General features: G+C 51.6%; 1 protein-coding gene across 1 annotated transcript; it reads left to right on the forward strand.

Annotated features, from left to right (window-relative positions):
* On the forward strand, window positions 879-9,306 carry CXCL14 (C-X-C motif chemokine ligand 14). The gene is made up of 4 exons (XM_005683314.3): window positions 879-1,157; window positions 1,332-1,437; window positions 5,046-5,159; window positions 8,117-9,306. Exons 1-4 carry the CDS (start codon window positions 1,094-1,096, stop codon window positions 8,130-8,132), a joined length of 300 nt encoding a protein of 99 aa, XP_005683371.2. The 5' UTR covers window positions 879-1,093; the 3' UTR covers window positions 8,133-9,306.

The following is an 18,725-nucleotide window of genomic DNA, read 5'->3' on the forward strand; positions in this document are numbered from 1 at the left end:
CAGCTGCACTGTGACTCCTCCCACCCTATAGACGATAAGTCACCACTGGTAAGTCATGGAGCTGGAATTTCTGTCATCATGCCTGGGTCCACACCACACCATACCTCCTGGCACAACGTCCATAGCATGGACTTCATCCAGATGGCCATCGCTGTCATGCCTCCCTGCCCAGCCACCACCTAAGTTTTGAGAATGATGTGACAGTGGGGCCTGTGATGGCCTGTGGGACCACATACTTTTGGAAGCCTTCCTTTCAGAGTAACCAAGCGTCTCACACACGTTCTTTGACCCAGCTCCAGGATCACAGGGCAAGGCTGCGCTGCTGTACATCCTTCCAGTGACCACTCTCCAAACCTGGCCTGTGCTCTGGCCACGAGGGCTGCTGGCCCAACAGAGACAGCTCACGCCCTAGAGTCAGGCCTGCTGGCACTCACACCTGGCACCTGCCCCAAATCCCTTTCAGGTCTCCTCAGAAAATCTGGGCCTCGGGCCTGGGTCTCCCCGCGCGGCTCACCACAGCAGGCCAGAGGGAACCTTGTGAATCAGAAAAGCCGTGCCCTTAAGCAGCTTCTCTCCACCGTCAAGTGGCGCCGGGCACTGGCTCTGTGTGCCTGCCAGACCCTGGGTGTGCAAGTGTGTGAAGGAGAGAGCGTGTGACAGCGAGAGGGTAGCAGATGTGAGCTTTGGAGAAGCGAGTGCGCGCGTGGCTCCGGGTGTGCGCTGCTGCGATCGCGGTCCGGGGCGGGCGGCGGGCGGCGGGCGGCGGGCGGCGGGCGGGGAAGGTCTCCTCCCCCCGCCGCGTTGAGAAATCTCAGTGAGTCACTGAGTGGTTCTGCATATTAATGAGCTCGCTCTCAGCGAGGGCAGGAGCGGATTTAAAAGAGGACTGGGCGGGCGGAGGGAGGCTGTGGAGAGAGCCCAGAGCCGAGCGCACAGCGCGGCGCGCTGCCACAGCCCCGAAGCTCCCACCGACGGGCGCAGCGGGAGTGAGCGGAGCCGGAAGGCGCGCTCCGGACAGAAAGAGCCGAGCACGGCGTACGGACGCGCGGGCGCCCTCCCCGAAAACCTGCTCGCGCCGCGCCTCTCGGCCAGCATGAGGCTCCTGACCGCCGCGCTGCTCCTGCTGCTCCTGGCGCTGTGCGCCGCGCGCGTGGACGGTGAGTGCCTGGGAGGTCCCTGGGCGCCAGCCCGGCCCGTCCTGGGGAACCCCCAGCGCCAAATGCTAATCGTCCCGGGATCCCGGAGGGTCTGGGCGGGCATCTAGGGTGGTCAGAGTTGCGACGGAGACCCCGCGCGCAACTGAGCATCCCCCGCGCGCTCTCTCTTTTCAGGGTCCAAATGCAAGTGCTCCCGAAAGGGACCCAAGATTCGCTACAGCGACGTGAAGAAGCTGGAAATGAAGCCAAAGTACCCGCACTGCGAGGAGAAGATGGTTATGTGAGTTCTCGCTCTTCGCCGTGAGCCTGTGCGCGCTGCTCTTAAACCCGGTGCTGGGGCACAACTTGGGGCTGGGTCAGCCTAACAAACCTTTCTCTCAGCCTTTGTCAAGGCCTTGGCGAGCCTTTGCAATTGCCCAGCGAGTCCTTAGGACGCTGGCACGGCAGTCTGGAAGAGTTTGAAAAAAGGTCACAGTGCTGGGTTCCGGAAACAGCCTCTCCCCTGAGTTCACCCTTGCTAGGTTTCCGACGGATAGCCTAGGTGTGGCACAGCCCACCTTCCTAGGGCAACCCAGGGTTGAATGGTTTCCCTGTGCCAACCAGACTGAAGTCACTCAAAATACACCCAGAACTATTAAACTTGAACCCAAACTGTGAGGCGTGCTGCCTTCCTGTTACTGGGGAGATTAAAACAAACATTGTCTGAAGTCCTAGGAACCTCCTTTCAGGGCCTTTTTCTGGATGGGGGACTACCGCCATCTGGTTTTTGGCTTCCAGCGATTCCTCAGTCTTCCAACACCAGCTGGACTTCTGCGGGTTCCTGTGGAAAGGGCTCTGCTGGGGTTAACATGCCATGAGGCTGAAGCGCTGCTTGGTGGGGATGCAGAGAATATTTTAAAAAGTGGGGCAGAGCAAGAGAACACTGAGTTTCCTTGCTCCTCTGCCTTCCCAATTAACCACTTGAGGCCAGCACCACTGTTTCCCCATCAATACGCTCTTGGCCAGAAGGGAGCCCTTGGCAAACCCGCTACCAAATATCTGCCACGGACCATTGGCCCCTCTTCCCCTCCCCCAGAAACAGGACACACTTTATTCTCAGTCTGGGCAAGTGCCTTCCATTCACTGGCCCTGCTGGCCCAAAGGCCTCCACGCAGTGTCTGCATGGCAGCTCCCACTCACCCCCCGGCCCCCTCCCACTGCCACCTTGGGGCTGCACAGTGGGGCTGAAGTTAGGGGAGTTCAGAAAATACTGGGCCTGAGCTGAATCCCTCTGCCTTCTTTCCTGGGTACCTAAAGTGACTCCTGTCCCCGCCCCTTACCTCCAGAAAAACTACCAGTAAAGAGTAGGGGGCTGGAGGCCACACAGTTGAGGGAAGAGCTACAAGCGCCTTGGGGTTTTCAGCTCTCTCAGGCTGAAAATGACAGGGACATAGCAAGTTAACTCTGCATTCCTCTCAGTGCTGAAGGATGCCCCACACACCAAGCTGAGCTACTGAGTCCTCACAGGAGAAATGGAAAAGGATATGAGATGTAGTGATATCTCCAAAGGACAGAACCTGCCGTCAACAGGCTTGCTCTTTTTCGTGGCTACACTTTTCAGAATAGAAAGGAAACTGACAGCCAGGCAAGTGTGTAAGAAGGCTTTACGTAGCCTTGTGAAAACTTGTAGGGGTCTCAGGAGACCCCTACACACAGTGACCCTCTTCTAAACCTCCACCTCACACCCAGGACCCAACCCCGGTCCCTGAAGAGCTGGAGGTCTTCTCCCTTCTTAAGCTCCTAGAGCTCTTCAGACTGCATGAGGGACCAGCGTTTTTGGCCAAAGCAGGTTTTTAGCCCCAAAGCTGAACTAAAGGAAGTTTTCCAGCTCATCCTGTGTCACTTAGACATCTCTAATGAGGTTCAGGGTACAGCCTGCTTTGCAAGTGGGAGTCCTTGCACTCAGAAGGATCCAGGAGAGTGAAGATTCTAGAAAGGGCAATGTGTTTCACATACCCCCTGAGCTCTTGCTGAAACCCTCAGTATCCCAGAACGGCTAAAGACAGGGACACAGGGCCCAGAATTTCTGCATAATTGCTGGGGGCAGAAATCTTCACCCCACAACTAAGTTTCCAAGTCCCCATGTTATGACTGAGCATTTGAGCTACATGGGGTCCTCCCCTGCTGCCCCGATCTTCAGGATGTGGGATCCTCAGCCTGCACACTGACCTAACTGAGGAGGGGGGTTTTATCTGGCTTGGCCACAGCCTTTTATTCCAAGTGCAAAAGCCACATTGTAGGCAGAGAGCAACACACAGGCTAAATTCCTGTGGAACGACCAAGTACTATGGGGAAGGGAACTGGACTCCACTCCACAGCAGTCCCCCATGCTTGAGATCTGGCACGAGGGACCAGGCAGTCCCAGGTCTCATAGACAGGGCTGGCGAAGGCAGAACCCAGCCACCCGGCATTAGTACAAGGCCTGACCCTGCCCTGGGAGGCTGAGGCCATGGTGAGGGCCCTGGAAACTCAGAGCACAGGGAAGGGAAGAGAACAGGCTGCCCATAAATACTCTGTCCCCACTGAGGTATCACAATTCGATTTCCTCTCCCGGTCAACTGACAGACCCAGATTTCATGGCAACCTGATCCTTTCTAGAACCTGGCCCGGGCACCCTGACACTTCAGTTAGGAACCCACGGGTGCTAGCGGACCTCACTCCCTCCCTTCCCACTCCTTCCACCCCACCCTCCAACCAGCTCTCTTTGCCCCGTCAGCCTGCACCCCAGCACCCAGCCCACCAGCATGCCTCCCTCCTGCGTGCAACCTCCCAGGGAGCGGCATCCTCACCTCTTGCCTTCCCCTCTCCCATGTTCACTAGCCGAGCCTTCATTCTTGAACACCATCCTTCCTCCCCTACCTGAAATCCTGCCACCCTGGCCCAGTCCTGGCTGGGAAGGACACGGCAGTTCTGGGCAGCAGCCTCTCCTGCCCTCCCCCGCTCCCAGCCTGGACCTCACGAGGCTTCTCCTTGGCCATCCTGTCTTCCACGACAATTGCTAATAATAGTAACTGTTCGTTGTGCTAGGCAATTTGCATGGATTATATCTTTAACCATCTCAATAACCCTAAGAAGGAGGTCCTATCATTATACCCATCTTATGGATGAGCAAACTGGGTTCAAAGGGGCTCCCACAGATAGATCTGGAATGCAAACCCAGGCTCTACACTGTGTACAAAGCCACCTGCTTCTCTACCATGTGGCTAGATCTCCAATGGTGTTGGGACACTGGTGGATAGAGGCCCAGAAGGGTGGTCTTATTTTCCTGCCCAAGGGTGAGATAACTGGGACTTAACACTCAGGAGTCAGGATGGGCTTCAAGGCCAACAAGACTCAGCTTCAAGTTCAACAAATGCCCAGCCCCAGAACAATCTGCAGAGGATCCAAGGAACTAGGGTTTAAAAGATCAGACAGAGACCACAGCACATTCAAGCCCAGCCATGGAGTACTTCAAATCCGGAACGGGGTCTTGGCACGTGTACCATGCTGGCATTAGCTCTTTCCACCTCTCCATCCCAGGTTTGGAGGAGCTGGAAGAGTCCCCTGACATTTGTTCCCTAAGGGAGGCATGAGTGCTGTGAGGGGTGGGGAGGGACTCTCCCAGACTCTAGGGGCTCCAGGAGAAAAAGTGAAAGACCATCACTCTGTACAAGGCTAGACCTGAATGTGGAGTCAGAGATTAAGGGGACAACCAGAAACTTTCATGAAAGAACCAGGGAGTGCGCATATGGGTAGGGTTCTTTGAAAGGAGGGAGGAGGCCACAGACTCTCAGTGCCCCGATTGGGAGCCACACGGAGGGGCTGTCATTCAGGCTTCTCAATCCTCCACCCCACCTTCCTCCATTTCAGCATCACCACCAAGAGCATGTCCAGGTACCGGGGTCAGGAGCACTGCCTGCACCCCAAGCTGCAGAGCACCAAGCGGTTCATCAAATGGTACAATGCCTGGAATGAGAAGCGCAGGTATGGCCACCACCCCTCACCTTCCTTCCCACCATCCTACCAAAGCCAGATCCTCGACTCCCTCAAGGTCATCTAGCCCTTCTAAGGCATGAACGCCCACCACAGTCGTCACAGTAGGCAGACACCCAGACTCTGCTTACGTACTCCCAGGGACAAGGAACTCACCACTTAGTGCTACACTTACTGCTCTCTTGGACAGCTGTAAGCATCCAAAAAGTTCTTTAGTGAACTAAAGTTTGTCTCATTCTATCGTGATATGTGATAGTCTTAATTCCTCTCCTTATTTAAGTAACTTAAGTTTTCTGACCCCCAGTTTCCCCCTGTCAAATGGCTGGATGAGCACCTGGCGTGGATCTCTCGGTGATTTGTGTGGTTTGGTGAAACACAATTGCTTAAGGTTCATTAACTCTAAAACTGGCTACAACCACAAGATGATGAGGATAACTCCTTGCCAACCACACCGTCTTCCCTCAAGGTGCCCCATGCCCCTCTGCTGCCCAGAAACCTGATAAACTCCTTCTGCAGCAGGTGCAGGGAGGGACCTTGGGCTTGACCCTTTAGAATCAGAGCCACTCTTACCCTAGGGGGCAGCAACGGCCAGATGACCAGAGCCTTAGAACAGATGTCTGCCCTCTCCGGGCTGTTTCCCCATTTTCAGAAAAGAGATTTTTCAGAGTCAGATCTTCCTGGCTCTGATCTCCTCGGGTCCCATGTCTGGCCACAAAGGGCAGACAAGTTCCCGGCTCCCCTGTGCTTCCTAAAGGTTAGCCTGTCCTGGAGCAGACCTACCTCTCACACGCTCAGAGCCTGTTTACACTGTGTTTGCAGAGCATGATTAGGGAAGCGTGCACACACATGTACACATGTGCATGCACACACACACACACACACACAGGTCAGTTCCTCAGGAGCTGGTGCCTGCACCTCATCCCACAGGAGAGCTCAACTGGGGTGGGGAGTGGCTCGCCTGGGGGCACAAGTCAGGAAGCCAGGTCTCCTGGTGTCACCTTCCCCTCCTACAGTGGTGCCAGCCCCACCGTCCCACCCCACTTCCACCTACCAGCAGGCCCTGCCCTTCCAGCCTAAGCTCTGCCCATTACCAGCTCACCCATAGCTGACGCTTGGGCCCATCCCCAGTACCTGGGCCTTTTGTGTTGCTCCAAAATTGCCTCATCTACAGTTGCTTGAAATAGAAAGTGATGAGAGTGAGAGATTATTTTCTATAAAATCTGATGAGAATGAAGCCCTCTTTCTGGTCAGGGCAGGCAGCTCACATGACACACGCAGGACATGTCCTGTCCAGTCCCGTCCAGTCACCCTCTGGGCCCTGCGTCATCAAAAGTAGAATGAGGCTACTGCAGGGCCAGTTCACAGAAGTGCTGGCAAGTCTTCGTCAGGTTGCTGGGAGATTCAGGCTTTTGTGCACTTTGTCCCCTACCCCTCCATCTGGGGCCACAGCTTTGAGGAAAGAGGGGCAGGTCTGGCCCATGCAGCCCTGCTCTTTTTGTTCCTGCAGATTCCATGGATGAGAGCACAAGGGCACCTCTGCTCCCAGACCTCCCATCACTTTCGTACAAAATGAGCTCCTCCCTCCTTCCTAGCTTCCCATGGGGCACTAATGGTAAAGAACCTGCCCGCCAGTGCAGGAGACACAAGAGACATGGGTACAGTCCCTGGGTCGGGAAGATCCCCTGGAAGAGGGCATGGCAACCCACTCCAGTATTCTTGCCTGGAGAATCCCATGGACAGAGGAGTCTGGTGAGATACAGTCCATGAGGTCACAAAGAGTCGGACACAGCTGAAGCGACTTAGCACCACATGCCCTCCTTCCTAGAATGTTGAGGTGTCCTGGAAAAGGATGTGGGCATTTCCTTGTCCTCCTCGCCTCCCCTTCCTCTATAAAGGTTGAAAATGTCTCCTTGGAGACAAAGGAACCATTTTTTTTTTCTTGGCCACACCGCACTGCATGTGCAATCTTAGTTCCCCCATCAGGGATCATACCTGCATCCCTGGCATTGGAATGCAGAATCTTAACCACTGGACTGCCAGGGAAGTTCCAATAAAGGAACTATCTTGAAGTCATCTTTGCAGAGAGAGAGAGAATGCTGAAACTTGAAGAGATGCAGGGGAAGGCAGCAGCCAACCCAGGCTATGGGCAAGACTAGACAACTCCCAGAAGCTCAGAGCCCAGAGCCTTCACTGCCACCAGAAGCAGAAGCGTCAGGCATTTGATTTCAGTGCATAATTACTCAGAAATCAGAACCAAGGCAGAGGGGGCGGTGGACTCTCTGAATGTGACATGTGGCCCCACAGCAGGCAGCCATGAGGCAGGAGGAAAGGAATTTAAGGACCTAAACAGAGCTGGCTGGGGAGGTGAGGGGGAAAGGCAGCTTGGGAGTGTTCGTAGGCCTGATAACTGCTAGAGGAAGTGACCAGGCGCCCTGGCCTCGGTGACAGCTGCAGCCCCACTAACGATCCTTGGGTCTGAGGCACTGCCTTCTAGAACTGGGATTTTTTTTTTTTTCTGGAGGACACGTATTATTGGACAAAACACAAAGATACAAGCCTAAATGGAGGGAGGGGATGCCTCTGTCCCCTCCCCTCCACATCCACACTGGAGACAGATGCCATTCCCACCACTGACATTCAGTGTGCATCGGGCTGACCTTGAGTCTCCTGTGCCTGGTCTCCTCATATACCAGGATGGTTTGCTTCCTAGAGCTTTGAGGATAAAAAGAAACTGCAGAGGTGGAGGCTGTTTAGAAAGGTCAAAGCCGGGTTCAGGGGAGCTTTTGTGACCATGTGAGGGCCTCCTCTGTGATGTCCCTGCTTCTCCCCGGCTCCTGCGGTCCTGGGAGAGGCACTCCCCAGGCTAGGTGCAGGGCAGCTCGGACACCAGCCTGTGTGTTACCTGCCTCATGTCCTGAGCCACTGACATGGGTGTTTTTTCTTCCCAGGGTCTACGAAGAATAGGGTGAAAAATCCCTGACGGGAAAACTTCACACCAGTTGGGAAACAAGCAAAGGACTTTGCAGATTCAAAAAACAAACCCTTTCTTTCTCACAGGCATAAGACACAAATTAAATATTGTTACAAAGCACTTTTTACCGAGGGTCAGTTTTTACATTTTATAGCTGTGTGCAAAAGGCTTCCAGATGTGAGATCCTTCTCTTGTGCTCCAGATTTCATCACAAGCCGCTTTTTACTGAAAAGTGGGGAAACTCATGCCTTTCCTTTGTATTAAAAAAAAAAAAGGCTTTTTTTTTTTTTTTGTATTTGTCCAGACATCATTGTACATCTGAGCTTTATAAGCGCCTGGGAGGAACAGGGAACTTGGTTGAGACATTTCATAACAGCATCACTCCCTTCCTAGTGCAGGAAGCTTCTGCTCAGAAGTCCTGGCGCCTCGGCACAGGGGCCACGAGCTCTCCTGGGCTCACAGCCGGTCACAGCCTTGGGGGGGCTCAGCAGTGGCCCCAATCACAGGGCAAGCCAGAGCAGATTTCTCTGCATCTGCTCTTTGACGAACTCAAGTTCGGCTGTCAGAGAAATATGCTTCATCCCTGTGGTTAATTTTTACACATCCTTGGAAATATTTCCAAGATCCTCGGATGGTGAAGCAGATAGATGGTCCTTAAGGAAGGGGTTGGGTCTTCTCTCTAACATGAGCATTTGTGAAAAATTCACCGCTTCAATCTTTAATGCTTTGAAAGCCCCTGAAGTTACTGACACTGTCAGTGAAAATCTTAGGAGAAAACTTAAATCTATACAAATACATGCACAATGTACAACTACAGACACACATGCTGTTGGCGAGCAAGCGCCTTCAAAGCCTGTTTCTTTCCCTCTCGACAGTGGAATATGCAGTGCTAAAGCAATCTCTCTGTGATTCCCAACGTAACCCTTCAGTGTTAAACAGTGCAGGCTTCTTCTGGTGCAGTCCTCTTTAAGATGACCACATGCCCTTCCCTTTGTAAATATACTCTTAGGAAGGCCAGCCCTGCGTGGGCCCCTTCATTATATGCCGCATTGCTCTATGGTGTCATATGCTATGTAAATGTCAGGAACCATTAGCATTGCATGCAGGTTTGATATTCTTTCTAAGACAAAAAGAAAAGTAATAAAATATATTTGAAATGTACCAAAATTCTAGAGTACTGACTTTTTTTTCTATTTAATTAAGGCAGGATGACACTCAAATGTTTACTACATCCTGAATAAACAGGGACAAAGGTACTGGGAAGGAAAACTGGTGTTTCCCAGATACCAGTCAGCACTGTCACCGCTATGGAATGTCCTGAAGACAGAAACCCAGGTCTCAAAGCTGTTGATTCTTCCCTGCCTGACTCCCACACCTGGGCCAGGTTCATCAGAACAGAACTGTAGGGTCAATTTAATGTTCCCACTTAAGGAAGGGAACAGAAAGGGGACCAGTTAGGAGCCCTGTGGCCCAGGGCCCCAGGATTCTAGTGGGACTCAGGCAAAGGCAAGAAGTGCCCCCCTGGAGGTTCCAGGGCTCCAGGACCAGGCTGTGTGGTAGCCACAGCCAGCACGATGCTGGGGGTGCCTCTCTGCTCCGGCAGGATGGAGATGATGTGTGCACACACCTCATGGCACTTCTGGAAACTGAAGGAGGCAATCCAGGGGAAGCGCTCAGGATGCCAGGGCACGCGCTCAGGATGCCAGGGCACGGTGAACACTCACTCGGTAAACGCGAGCTCCTTTAACAACCACAAGACCAGGCCTCTTTGTGTTCTGCACAAACTGTCCACAGCCCCGCACCTCACGTATCCCAGTCAGCCAGGCCCTGAAACAGGCCCCTCTGTACCTACCTGGACCCCCACTCTCCACAGGACTGCCCAAGGGAACACGCCTGGCTCTGCAGTTTCTGTCTGCCTCACCAGGAGCCAGGCACCCATGTCTCTCTGCCTCTGAGGATGGCTTCCTGGCTCTGCCAGGACGCACAGCAAGGACCCTGCCCGAGCACCTCCTCAGCAGGGCGCTTCTGCCTCCCTTCTGTCATCTCCTGGCACTACCAAGTCCCACCAAGTGTGAGCCTGACAAAACTAAGGCCCAGAGAAGTTACAGAAGCTGCCCAGGGTCACCGCTCACACAACGGCAATGGCTGGCAGTCTCTTTGCTGAGAGAAGCGGGACAGGGTGGGCCAAGGCCACGCTGGGCAGGGTGACCGTGAATGCCTGGTGTGGTCCTGCTTTCCCTTCCTAATGGGGAAAGAAGGGAGACTAGACAGGGAAGCCGAGGCACCAACAGGCAGAACAGGGGAGCCGCAGTGTGAGGGTTGGGGAGAACAAAGGCCAGGCCTCTCTCCCCCAGGAGCTCTGAGACCTGCTTGACCCCAGATCAGCACACTGTGCTGGGGTGGGGCCTCACCAGGACAGGCACCCCATAAGAAACTTGACTGCAGGATCCTCCCTGGCCTCTCCCAAATCCCACCCTTCCCAAGCCCAGCCCTGCCAATGCAAAGGTCTCTCCACCTGACGGCATGAAGGCCGGGGGTGTAGGATTCTCGGTGCCAATCCCTGAGCTGCTAATTTTGCCCTCCACTCACTCTAGACATGCTACACTCATCTCCCCACCCGAGTTCAGGGTTCTACTTTATCCCAGCATCTCCTCCTCCAGCCCTGCCGGCCCATGAGTCCTGTCCCTTCTCTGACCTCACAAGTCACTGACTGGCTTCTTAATAACAGCAACAATGTCCCCCAACAGCAGGTCAAGCACTAGCCCAGGCGTTGGCCCTGCTGCTCATTCTCCATCCTCCCAGCAGCGCTGTGTCGAAGGTGTCCAGACAGGGGACACAATTTGCATGAGAAACACAGATAGTAAGAGTGAGGAGAGCTGGAATTCAAGCCCCAGGGTGTCAGCAGAAGGAGCGGGGGGGGGGGGGGGGGGGGGGGGGGGGGGGAGGGGGGGGGGGGTCTTATGGACAAACATCTCATCCCCTGCAGGGACTGTGTGCCCCTGCAGAACAGAGGCTGGGGATGCTTCCTGGATGATCTGGACCCTGTCCTCCAACAGACAGGTAACCAGCTGGATCACTAAGAACGGGCTCTCAGTTCCAAACTTTGCCAAACATCAACAGGGCCCCGCAGTGCCAGGAACTGTGCTTGGCTCCAGGGAAAACACTCTTTTCCCTGCTTACAGAACTGCTTCTCATTGTTTCTCTTCTCTGAGCTTCCCAGCAGCCTTATGAGCATCCACCCACTGCATTCCAGAAAGGAAGGTAACTCTAGTGTGGCAAAGCAAAGCCAGGCTGCCTTCTAAGCGGCTCTCCTGGGCCTCCCTGGGGAGGTGTGAACACACTCTTCTGCCCACAGGCAAACCAGGCCCCATGCAGGCCCCACCTCCAGAGCCACACTGCTTCCTCACATATGGGCATACTTCGGGACCCAAACACCAGGTCCCGGACTCCACACTCTTCCCACAGGCAGGTCCTGAGCAGGTATGCAGTGCTGCCCAGACCTGACACCAGGACGACCACATCCTCGGAGAGCTCCAGCCCAGCTCTGCTGCTCATCTCTACCCAGCCACACCTCCCTCACGGAGCTTTTCCTGATCATCTTGGACCTGCAGCCAGAACCAGCTACACAACTGGGGTCGGGACCAGCTACACAGCTGCAAGCCTGGTACAAAGTAAGATGCAAGGCCCTCTGTTCAAATTTTAAGAATTTCAAGATGGCAACAGCAGAGCATGAAGCCCCAGCACAGGGCTCTGTGCAGCTCTCACACCGCAAGCCGATGGCACCTGCCTTACCACTTGGGTATCAACTTTAACACCTGTCTGGATGGCCCACTTGGGTCCTGAGTTACTATAGGACTTTTCCTATAATTTAATGCCTTTATTTGAACTTGAACAGCTAACATGATATAGTCTTAGACGCCAGGGACTATGTCTTACACCTCTTTGTAAAAGTCTCCCAGAACCTATGATAGCTCTTAGGATGTACTCAAACACCAGGAATTAATCTTAGTTTTAGGGAGTCCCCTGAGAACGTGCATTCTGCACTCACTCACTGAGACACCACTGCAAGCAAAGCCCTGTGCTGAGCACTGAGGGGAGCCAAGGCTTGGTGAGGTGCTGTCCATCACCCTCAAGGGCAGAGTGCCTCATTCATGAGCCAGCCACTGCTCCATCACGAGGTATTTGCTATGTGTCGCCAACTGCTGGATGCTGGGGACAACCCCTCTAGAAACAACAGGTCCACAGTGGAAACAAAGAAGCTGCTGAAATTTCCTGTCAGTCTAACACTAAGCCAGATGGCTGAACAGCAGGCTCTGGGGACACCCCAAAGAGGTGTCCCACCCAGTCTCAGAGAGGGGGCCCCCTCCGACCAAGGCCTATCAATCTGGAGCGGGCTCCTGGCAGATAGTAAGTTGTTCTCAGGCAACGGCAGGAAGTCCTGATTGCATCCTGTCCCTGACATGGCCCATGACTCCTGTGTCCATGTGCAATGAGACAGGCCAGCAGAAACAGAGCTCTAGGGCCAGAAGTGGAGATGTGAGGGAATTCACAGGGGCCTCAGGAATACCAGCCATGCCCCAGTTGAACGTCCAGGAAAACCAGGCATAGCTCCAAACTCTGCTTCCAGCTCCTCTGTCTCCCTTCCTTTCCCTCTTCTTCACCTCCTGTCTGGTCTGCCAGGGAACCATGGCTGGGACCTCCCTAACCTCACTGGCAAGGAAGCCCACCACAGCTTTTCTGCTCACTCTCCCACACGAAGAAGACACTATACTGCTTTTAGAGCCCTCCCCTGTGCTCCTGTTTTTGAAAAGTTGAATAGATAATCTTGGAAGTCATTCAGTTCAGTTCAGTTCAGTTGCTCAGTCGTGTCCAACTCTTTGCGACGTCATGAGTTGCAGCACGCCAGGCCTCCCTGTCCATCACCAGCTCCCGGAGTTTATCCAAATTCATGTCCATTGAGTCGGTGATGCCATCCAGCCATCTCATCCTCTGTCATCCCCTTCTCCTCCTGCCCCCAGTCCCTCCCAGCATCAGAGTCTTTTCCAATGAGTCAACTCTTCACATGAGATGGCCAAAGTACTGGAGTTTCAGCTTCAGCATCATTCCTTCCAAAGAACACCCATGACTGGTCTCCTTTAGGATGGACTGGTTGGATCTCCTTGCAGTCCAAGGGACTCTCAAAGAGTCTTCTCCAACACCACAGTTCAAAAGCATCAATTCCTCGGCGCTCAGCTTTCTTCACAGTCCAACTCTCACATCCATACATGACCACTGGAAAAACCATAGCCTTGACTAGACGGACCTTTGTTGGCAAAGTAATGTCTCTGCTTTTGAATATGCTGTCTAGGTTGGTCATAACTTTCCTTCCAAGGAGTAAGTGTCTTTTAATTTCATGGCTGCAATCACCATCTGCAGTGATTTTGGAGCCCAAAAAAATAGTCTGTCACTGTTTCCACTGTTTCCCCATCTATTTCCCATGAAGTGATGGGACCAGATGCTGTGATCTCAGTTTTCTGAATGTTGAGCTTTAAGCCAACTTTTTCACTCTCCTCTTTTACTTTCATCAAGAGGCTTTTTAGTTCCTCTTCACTTTCTGTCATAAGGGTGGTGTCATCTGCATATCTGAGGTTATTGATATTTCTCCCAGCAATCTTGATTCCAGCTTGTGCTTAAGGAAGCAATAAAACCTAAAGCAATTTTTTTTTACTCTTAAGGGACTTCCCCACTGGTCTCAGTGGTTAAGACTACACACAATAGAGGGGGGCTGGGTTCCATCCCTGGTCAGGGAACTAGATCCCGCATGCTGCAACTAAGACCTGGTGCAGCCAAATAAATAAATAAAAACAAATATTGATCATAATGTGTTAAGGTAACATCTCCTAGCTTCCTCCACACCAGGCCATGACAATTCATGCCACCAGAGGGCAGCATAGAGCCAGTGAGCCTCAGCCAAGGTCTCTCCCAAGTTTCCTGGGGGCTGTGTGAGACAGTGGGATAGTCCGTCCTTACTCTGAACCAGACCCTGCACTGAAGACCCTTGCAGCCTTATCCCATGCAATCCTGGTAACCACCACAGCAGGGGGGAGGGGGAGTCGGTCCTTTAGCTCCACTTCACAGATGAGGAAACTGAGGCTTAGCAAGGTGAATACAGATTGCCCATATTCACAAAGCTAGTAGACAGTACACAGAGAATTTAAACCCTTGTGTCGGGAATAGGCTTCTGCCCCAAGAGGACACGCTTTCTTAGAGCTCCTGCCAACCTCAGCCCATGAGACTATACTGTGCCCTCACCCAGGCCTCACCTACTGTTTACTAAGTAGAGATCAATCATCCACTGAACTTGGGCCACGTGGCCAAGCAGCACAGCCCCACGTGCTTTCAGTGTGTCTCACTTTGTCTTTCAGAAACAGAATACTATAGCCACATGCTCCCCTAGGGCTTCTCCCATTCATCCGATAAAGCAAAGTGAGCCCCACAGCTGTGGAGTCGCTGCTCTGCCCCACCTCTGATAGACATAAATTCAGTCTAAGTAGAAGCAGTCACATTTTTCCCACCACCACCAGGCAGCACAGCGGTAAAGGATCCACCTGCCAATGCAGGAGACACAGGAGACTCCGGTTCCATCCCTGGGTTAGGAATATTCCCTAGAGGAGAAAATGACAATCCACTCCCATATTCTTGCCCGGGGAAATTCCATGGACAGAGGGGTCACAAAGAGTCCATGGGGTCGCAAAGAGTCAGACACGACAGAAGACACATGTACCAAATACGTGGAATAAGCAAAATGACTATGATATCAAATTCAACTCAATGTTTTGGTCAGAAACAAGTTGAAACCATCAAGATGTTGACTTAAAAAATTAATTCAGAGCTGGATTTAAAATAATCAGCCTGTTTCACAACGAAGAGAGCTGATATTCTGGGAACAGTAGTAGGATGTCTAATTAGATGCAGATGAGACACTCGTCTAATATTCAAGGATATTCCCCCAGGAGCAAAAGGGAAGGTGAAGCAACAGGCTCTTTCTTTCAACCCATTGTGTCTTTGAAAGCAGCCCTCACACAGGAATCATTTCTACATTACAAAGGCTTTTGTCTACTGGCCCGAAAAGACAGATAGGAGTTAAGTATTTGCATTAGTAAAGCCAAAAAGTATTATAAACCAAGAAAATTATGACATAAAGAACATCCCTCAATTCCTTTACAGCTAAGATACCAACCTGGCTGATTCCCATACTCTGCAGGGCAATAGAGTTTAATAAAAATAATAATAAGAGCATGGAAGGGAACCCTCTTCATAATTATACTGGGACGACTATCCTAGACCTGGATTATCTCAGGAAACCAGGACATAGGGTCATCCTGCCTAGGAGTGTCCAAACCAAGATTTAACCATGCTCAAGACCACTTGCCAATATTTGAGTGCTTTTTCAACAAACTCTATGTTAGTCAGTCCACTCTACAGATGAAGAGTTTCAGGCAAAGAGAAACTGAGTAACTTGGCCAGACTCACAGAGTGGCCAAGTAGTCTTACGCTCAGTCATGTCCGACTCTTTGCGTTCCCATGGACTGTAGCCCACCAGGTTCCTCTGTCTGTGGGGACTCTCCAGGCAAGAATACTGGAGTGGGTTGCCATGCCCTCTTCCAGGGGATCTTCCTGACCCAGGGATCAAACCCAGGTCTTCCGCATTGCAAGTGGATTCTTTACCATCTTAGCCACCAGGGAAGCCTGAAGATGGTGGTACCGGAGATTGAACCCAGGGTCTCATGCATGCTAAGCCTGTGCTCTACCACTGAGCTATACCCCCAGGTCTAGGCAAGTGGTCTTGAGCACGGTTAAATCTTGGTTTGGACACTGCTAGGTAGGATGACCCTATGTCCTGGTTTCCTGAGATAATCCAGGTCTAGGACAGTCGTCCCAGCATAATTATGAAGAGGGTTCCCTTCCATGCTCTTAAAAGAGTTCTAGTGTGGTTGATAAATTATATGATCAGCCCACTTTCAGGGCCTAGTGGGAGAGTACATAGGGTGTGGGATTGTGCAATGTCTAAGAAATTATTTCTCTCCTTGGATAACCTGAGCGAGTATGGGCCTTTGGGAAGTAATAGTGACCCTTAAACCCCACACAGCACTTCAGAGAATCTTCCTGGGCCATCTTCTGCTTCCCTGTTCCACCCTGGCCTCCCTCTTTTGTCAGACAAAGATTAGAATGGATGCCCGTAGATTGTTTACTGGGGGAGTCCCATCTGTTGAATAAAGACCCAAATCAAAATCCTTGTCCCCCTCTCTGTGTGTCTGTCCACATGGTATTCCCCAGACAATGAGAGTATCAGATTCTGGTTTCAGGAGAACAAAAGTCAGATAAGCAGCTGTATTTCCCAGAGGACTGAGGAATATCTTTCCTTGACAATTAGGTTGGCATGTCCTGTAAGGGAAGGATTAGCTACTTCAGAGAAGTAGTAACGGGATATGAGCCTTTGACATCTTATTCCCTCAGTGAGCCTGGGGAGGGCTGATGTGTATCAGGAAGCTTGGGGAAAACTGTGGAGTCCCAAAGGTGCAACTCCTTTCCCTCAAGGCAGTCCCAAACAACACATGACCCCTTTGAATGTTAGCTGTGGGCAAGTCTGAAGTATTTTCCTACCATAAGGCTATTGACTCACTCCCTTCCCTGAACCTGGGAGGAGCTGGGGTGGAAGAGAGGACAGAATCCCAAGACACAGGCCATGCTGGAGCCTCACGCTCACCGAGCCACCTGGAGCCTAGGCAGCTCTGGGGTGGGGGCCAAAGAGGAAGGGTCACCCAGGCACTTCAGATTTACTGACTGTTGTCCTCTCCATGTTCAGTCCTTGGGCTGGCTTCCTGTTCTGAGGTTTCAGGATATGACCTCCTGCCACTCTATCTGAGCTGACTCACCTCAGATGCTAAGAGATTTTCTGTACTTCCCTCCAAATGTACTGAAAGTGTCCGTCATCGGATAGATACACAGAAGACACCCAGGCCCCAGCCCAGTGTCTATCCCCCATGTCTGCAGAGCTGAGAATACAGGCTTCTCTCCTGCAACCATGAGCAACCTCTCCTGCAACCATGAGCAAGTTACTTTATTTCTCCCAACCCCTTAATTTCTCCCAGTCTCAACTTTACAGGGTTACTGTGAGCACTGAATGAGATGAATGTCTCTACACAGAAAGTAAGCAGTCGCTACATGGTAGTTATTTATTATTATCATCCTGGCTTTAAAATGTCCAAGGGAAAACTGTAGTTTTCTACCCTATGTGGACCTACTTGGATTAACATCACATCTATTAGACATAACAAGGGCAAACTTGGGACACATATCTATCCAGGGAACCTGAACATTCTGAGAATTTGATCAAATTTCCATACCTCAGTTTCATCACTTGTAAAATACAAATAATAGCAGTGCTTAATCTCAGAGTTATTTTTAACTAGATGAGATTATTCAAATAGAATATGTAAAATTTCACGTGACACATACCAAGCAAATAAATGATAGCTAATAATAATAAAAATTTCATGTTACAAGAACATATTTAACGATCCAAAGACTTAAATTCTAGAAGGAAAACACCTTAGAATCTAGTCTTACCTGGTATCCAAATTTCTTTGAACTTGTGAATTTTTTAACTGCTTTTGGACATGGGGGCTTCCCTGGTAGTTCAGTGGTAAAGAATCTGCAATGCAGGAGACCGGGGTTCAATCACTGGGTTGGGAAGATCCCCTGGAGAAGGGAATGCCAACCCACTCCAGTATTCTTGCCTGGAGAATTCCATGGACAGAGGAGCCTGCTATAGTCTATGGGTCACAAAGAGTCAGACATGACCAAGCAACTTATCACTTTGAAAAGTGCCCTTGAAAAGTTTATGAATACTCTATTTCTTTTTCCCTCAAAGAATTGCACAACCTTGCAAACAACTTCAGAAGATTCTTGTATTCCTCTGAAGTTATCCTTATGGTGTCTTGGACCCTGTATAAATCCTGCCTTAGGTCATCCCAGATAGGGCCTCCAGAGGCTGCTTGAATGTTTTTAGTAACAGGAGCCTCACAACTCATAAAGCAGCTCACATGTTGGAAAAGTCCAAGTCAGCTAAAAAGTTTTAAAGTTCACCCTTAAATCAGAAACCTAAATGAGGCTTCCTAAGGTCCCCCTGTGGAGCAACACCGAGGAAGCACAATACCTTTTCCAGGTGCCAACGCTTGACGTTTTGGGAAGGCGGTGACACATGTGACCCTCTCCAGGCTAACGCTGCCTGCCCACTCAGTCATTCTAGGCGATGGCTTCTGGGCCCTTAGCCATCCAGGACACCCCCACTCCCCAAACCACCTCCTACACAGAGGTGGCTCATTTCCTTTGTCAGGACATCAGATTTCTATTAAGCCCTGTTAACTGTGCTAGTGACCCCATCACATCCATTAAACAGGCATTTAAATGGTCCCCAAGGCCTCTTCATACAAGAGCAGAGTGTCAGGCCACACAGGCCCACATTCCATGCTTGGGTTTGGGCAACTGATCTTTTGAACCCAAGCCCACCACTCTATAGCTGTCCCAATTAATTATTAAGTCTT

The sequence above is a fragment of the Capra hircus genome, chromosome 7 (genome assembly GCF_001704415.2).
Source record: "Capra hircus breed San Clemente chromosome 7, ASM170441v1, whole genome shotgun sequence".
Classification (NCBI taxonomy): domain Eukaryota; kingdom Metazoa; phylum Chordata; class Mammalia; order Artiodactyla; family Bovidae; genus Capra; species Capra hircus.

Bases quoted from the DNA above. Each gene is read 5' to 3' on its own strand.
- CXCL14 (XM_005683314.3), top strand. From the start codon at position 1,094: ATGAGGCTCCTGACCGCCGCGCTGCTCCTGCTGCTCCTGGCGCTGTGC. The intron at 1,158-1,331 runs GTGAGTGCCTGG...CTCTCTTTTCAG, and splicing joins GTGCGCCGCGCGCGTGGACG to GGTCCAAATGCAAGTGCTCC. The intron at 1,438-5,045 runs GTGAGTTCTCGC...CCTCCATTTCAG, and splicing joins TGCGAGGAGAAGATGGTTAT to CATCACCACCAAGAGCATGT.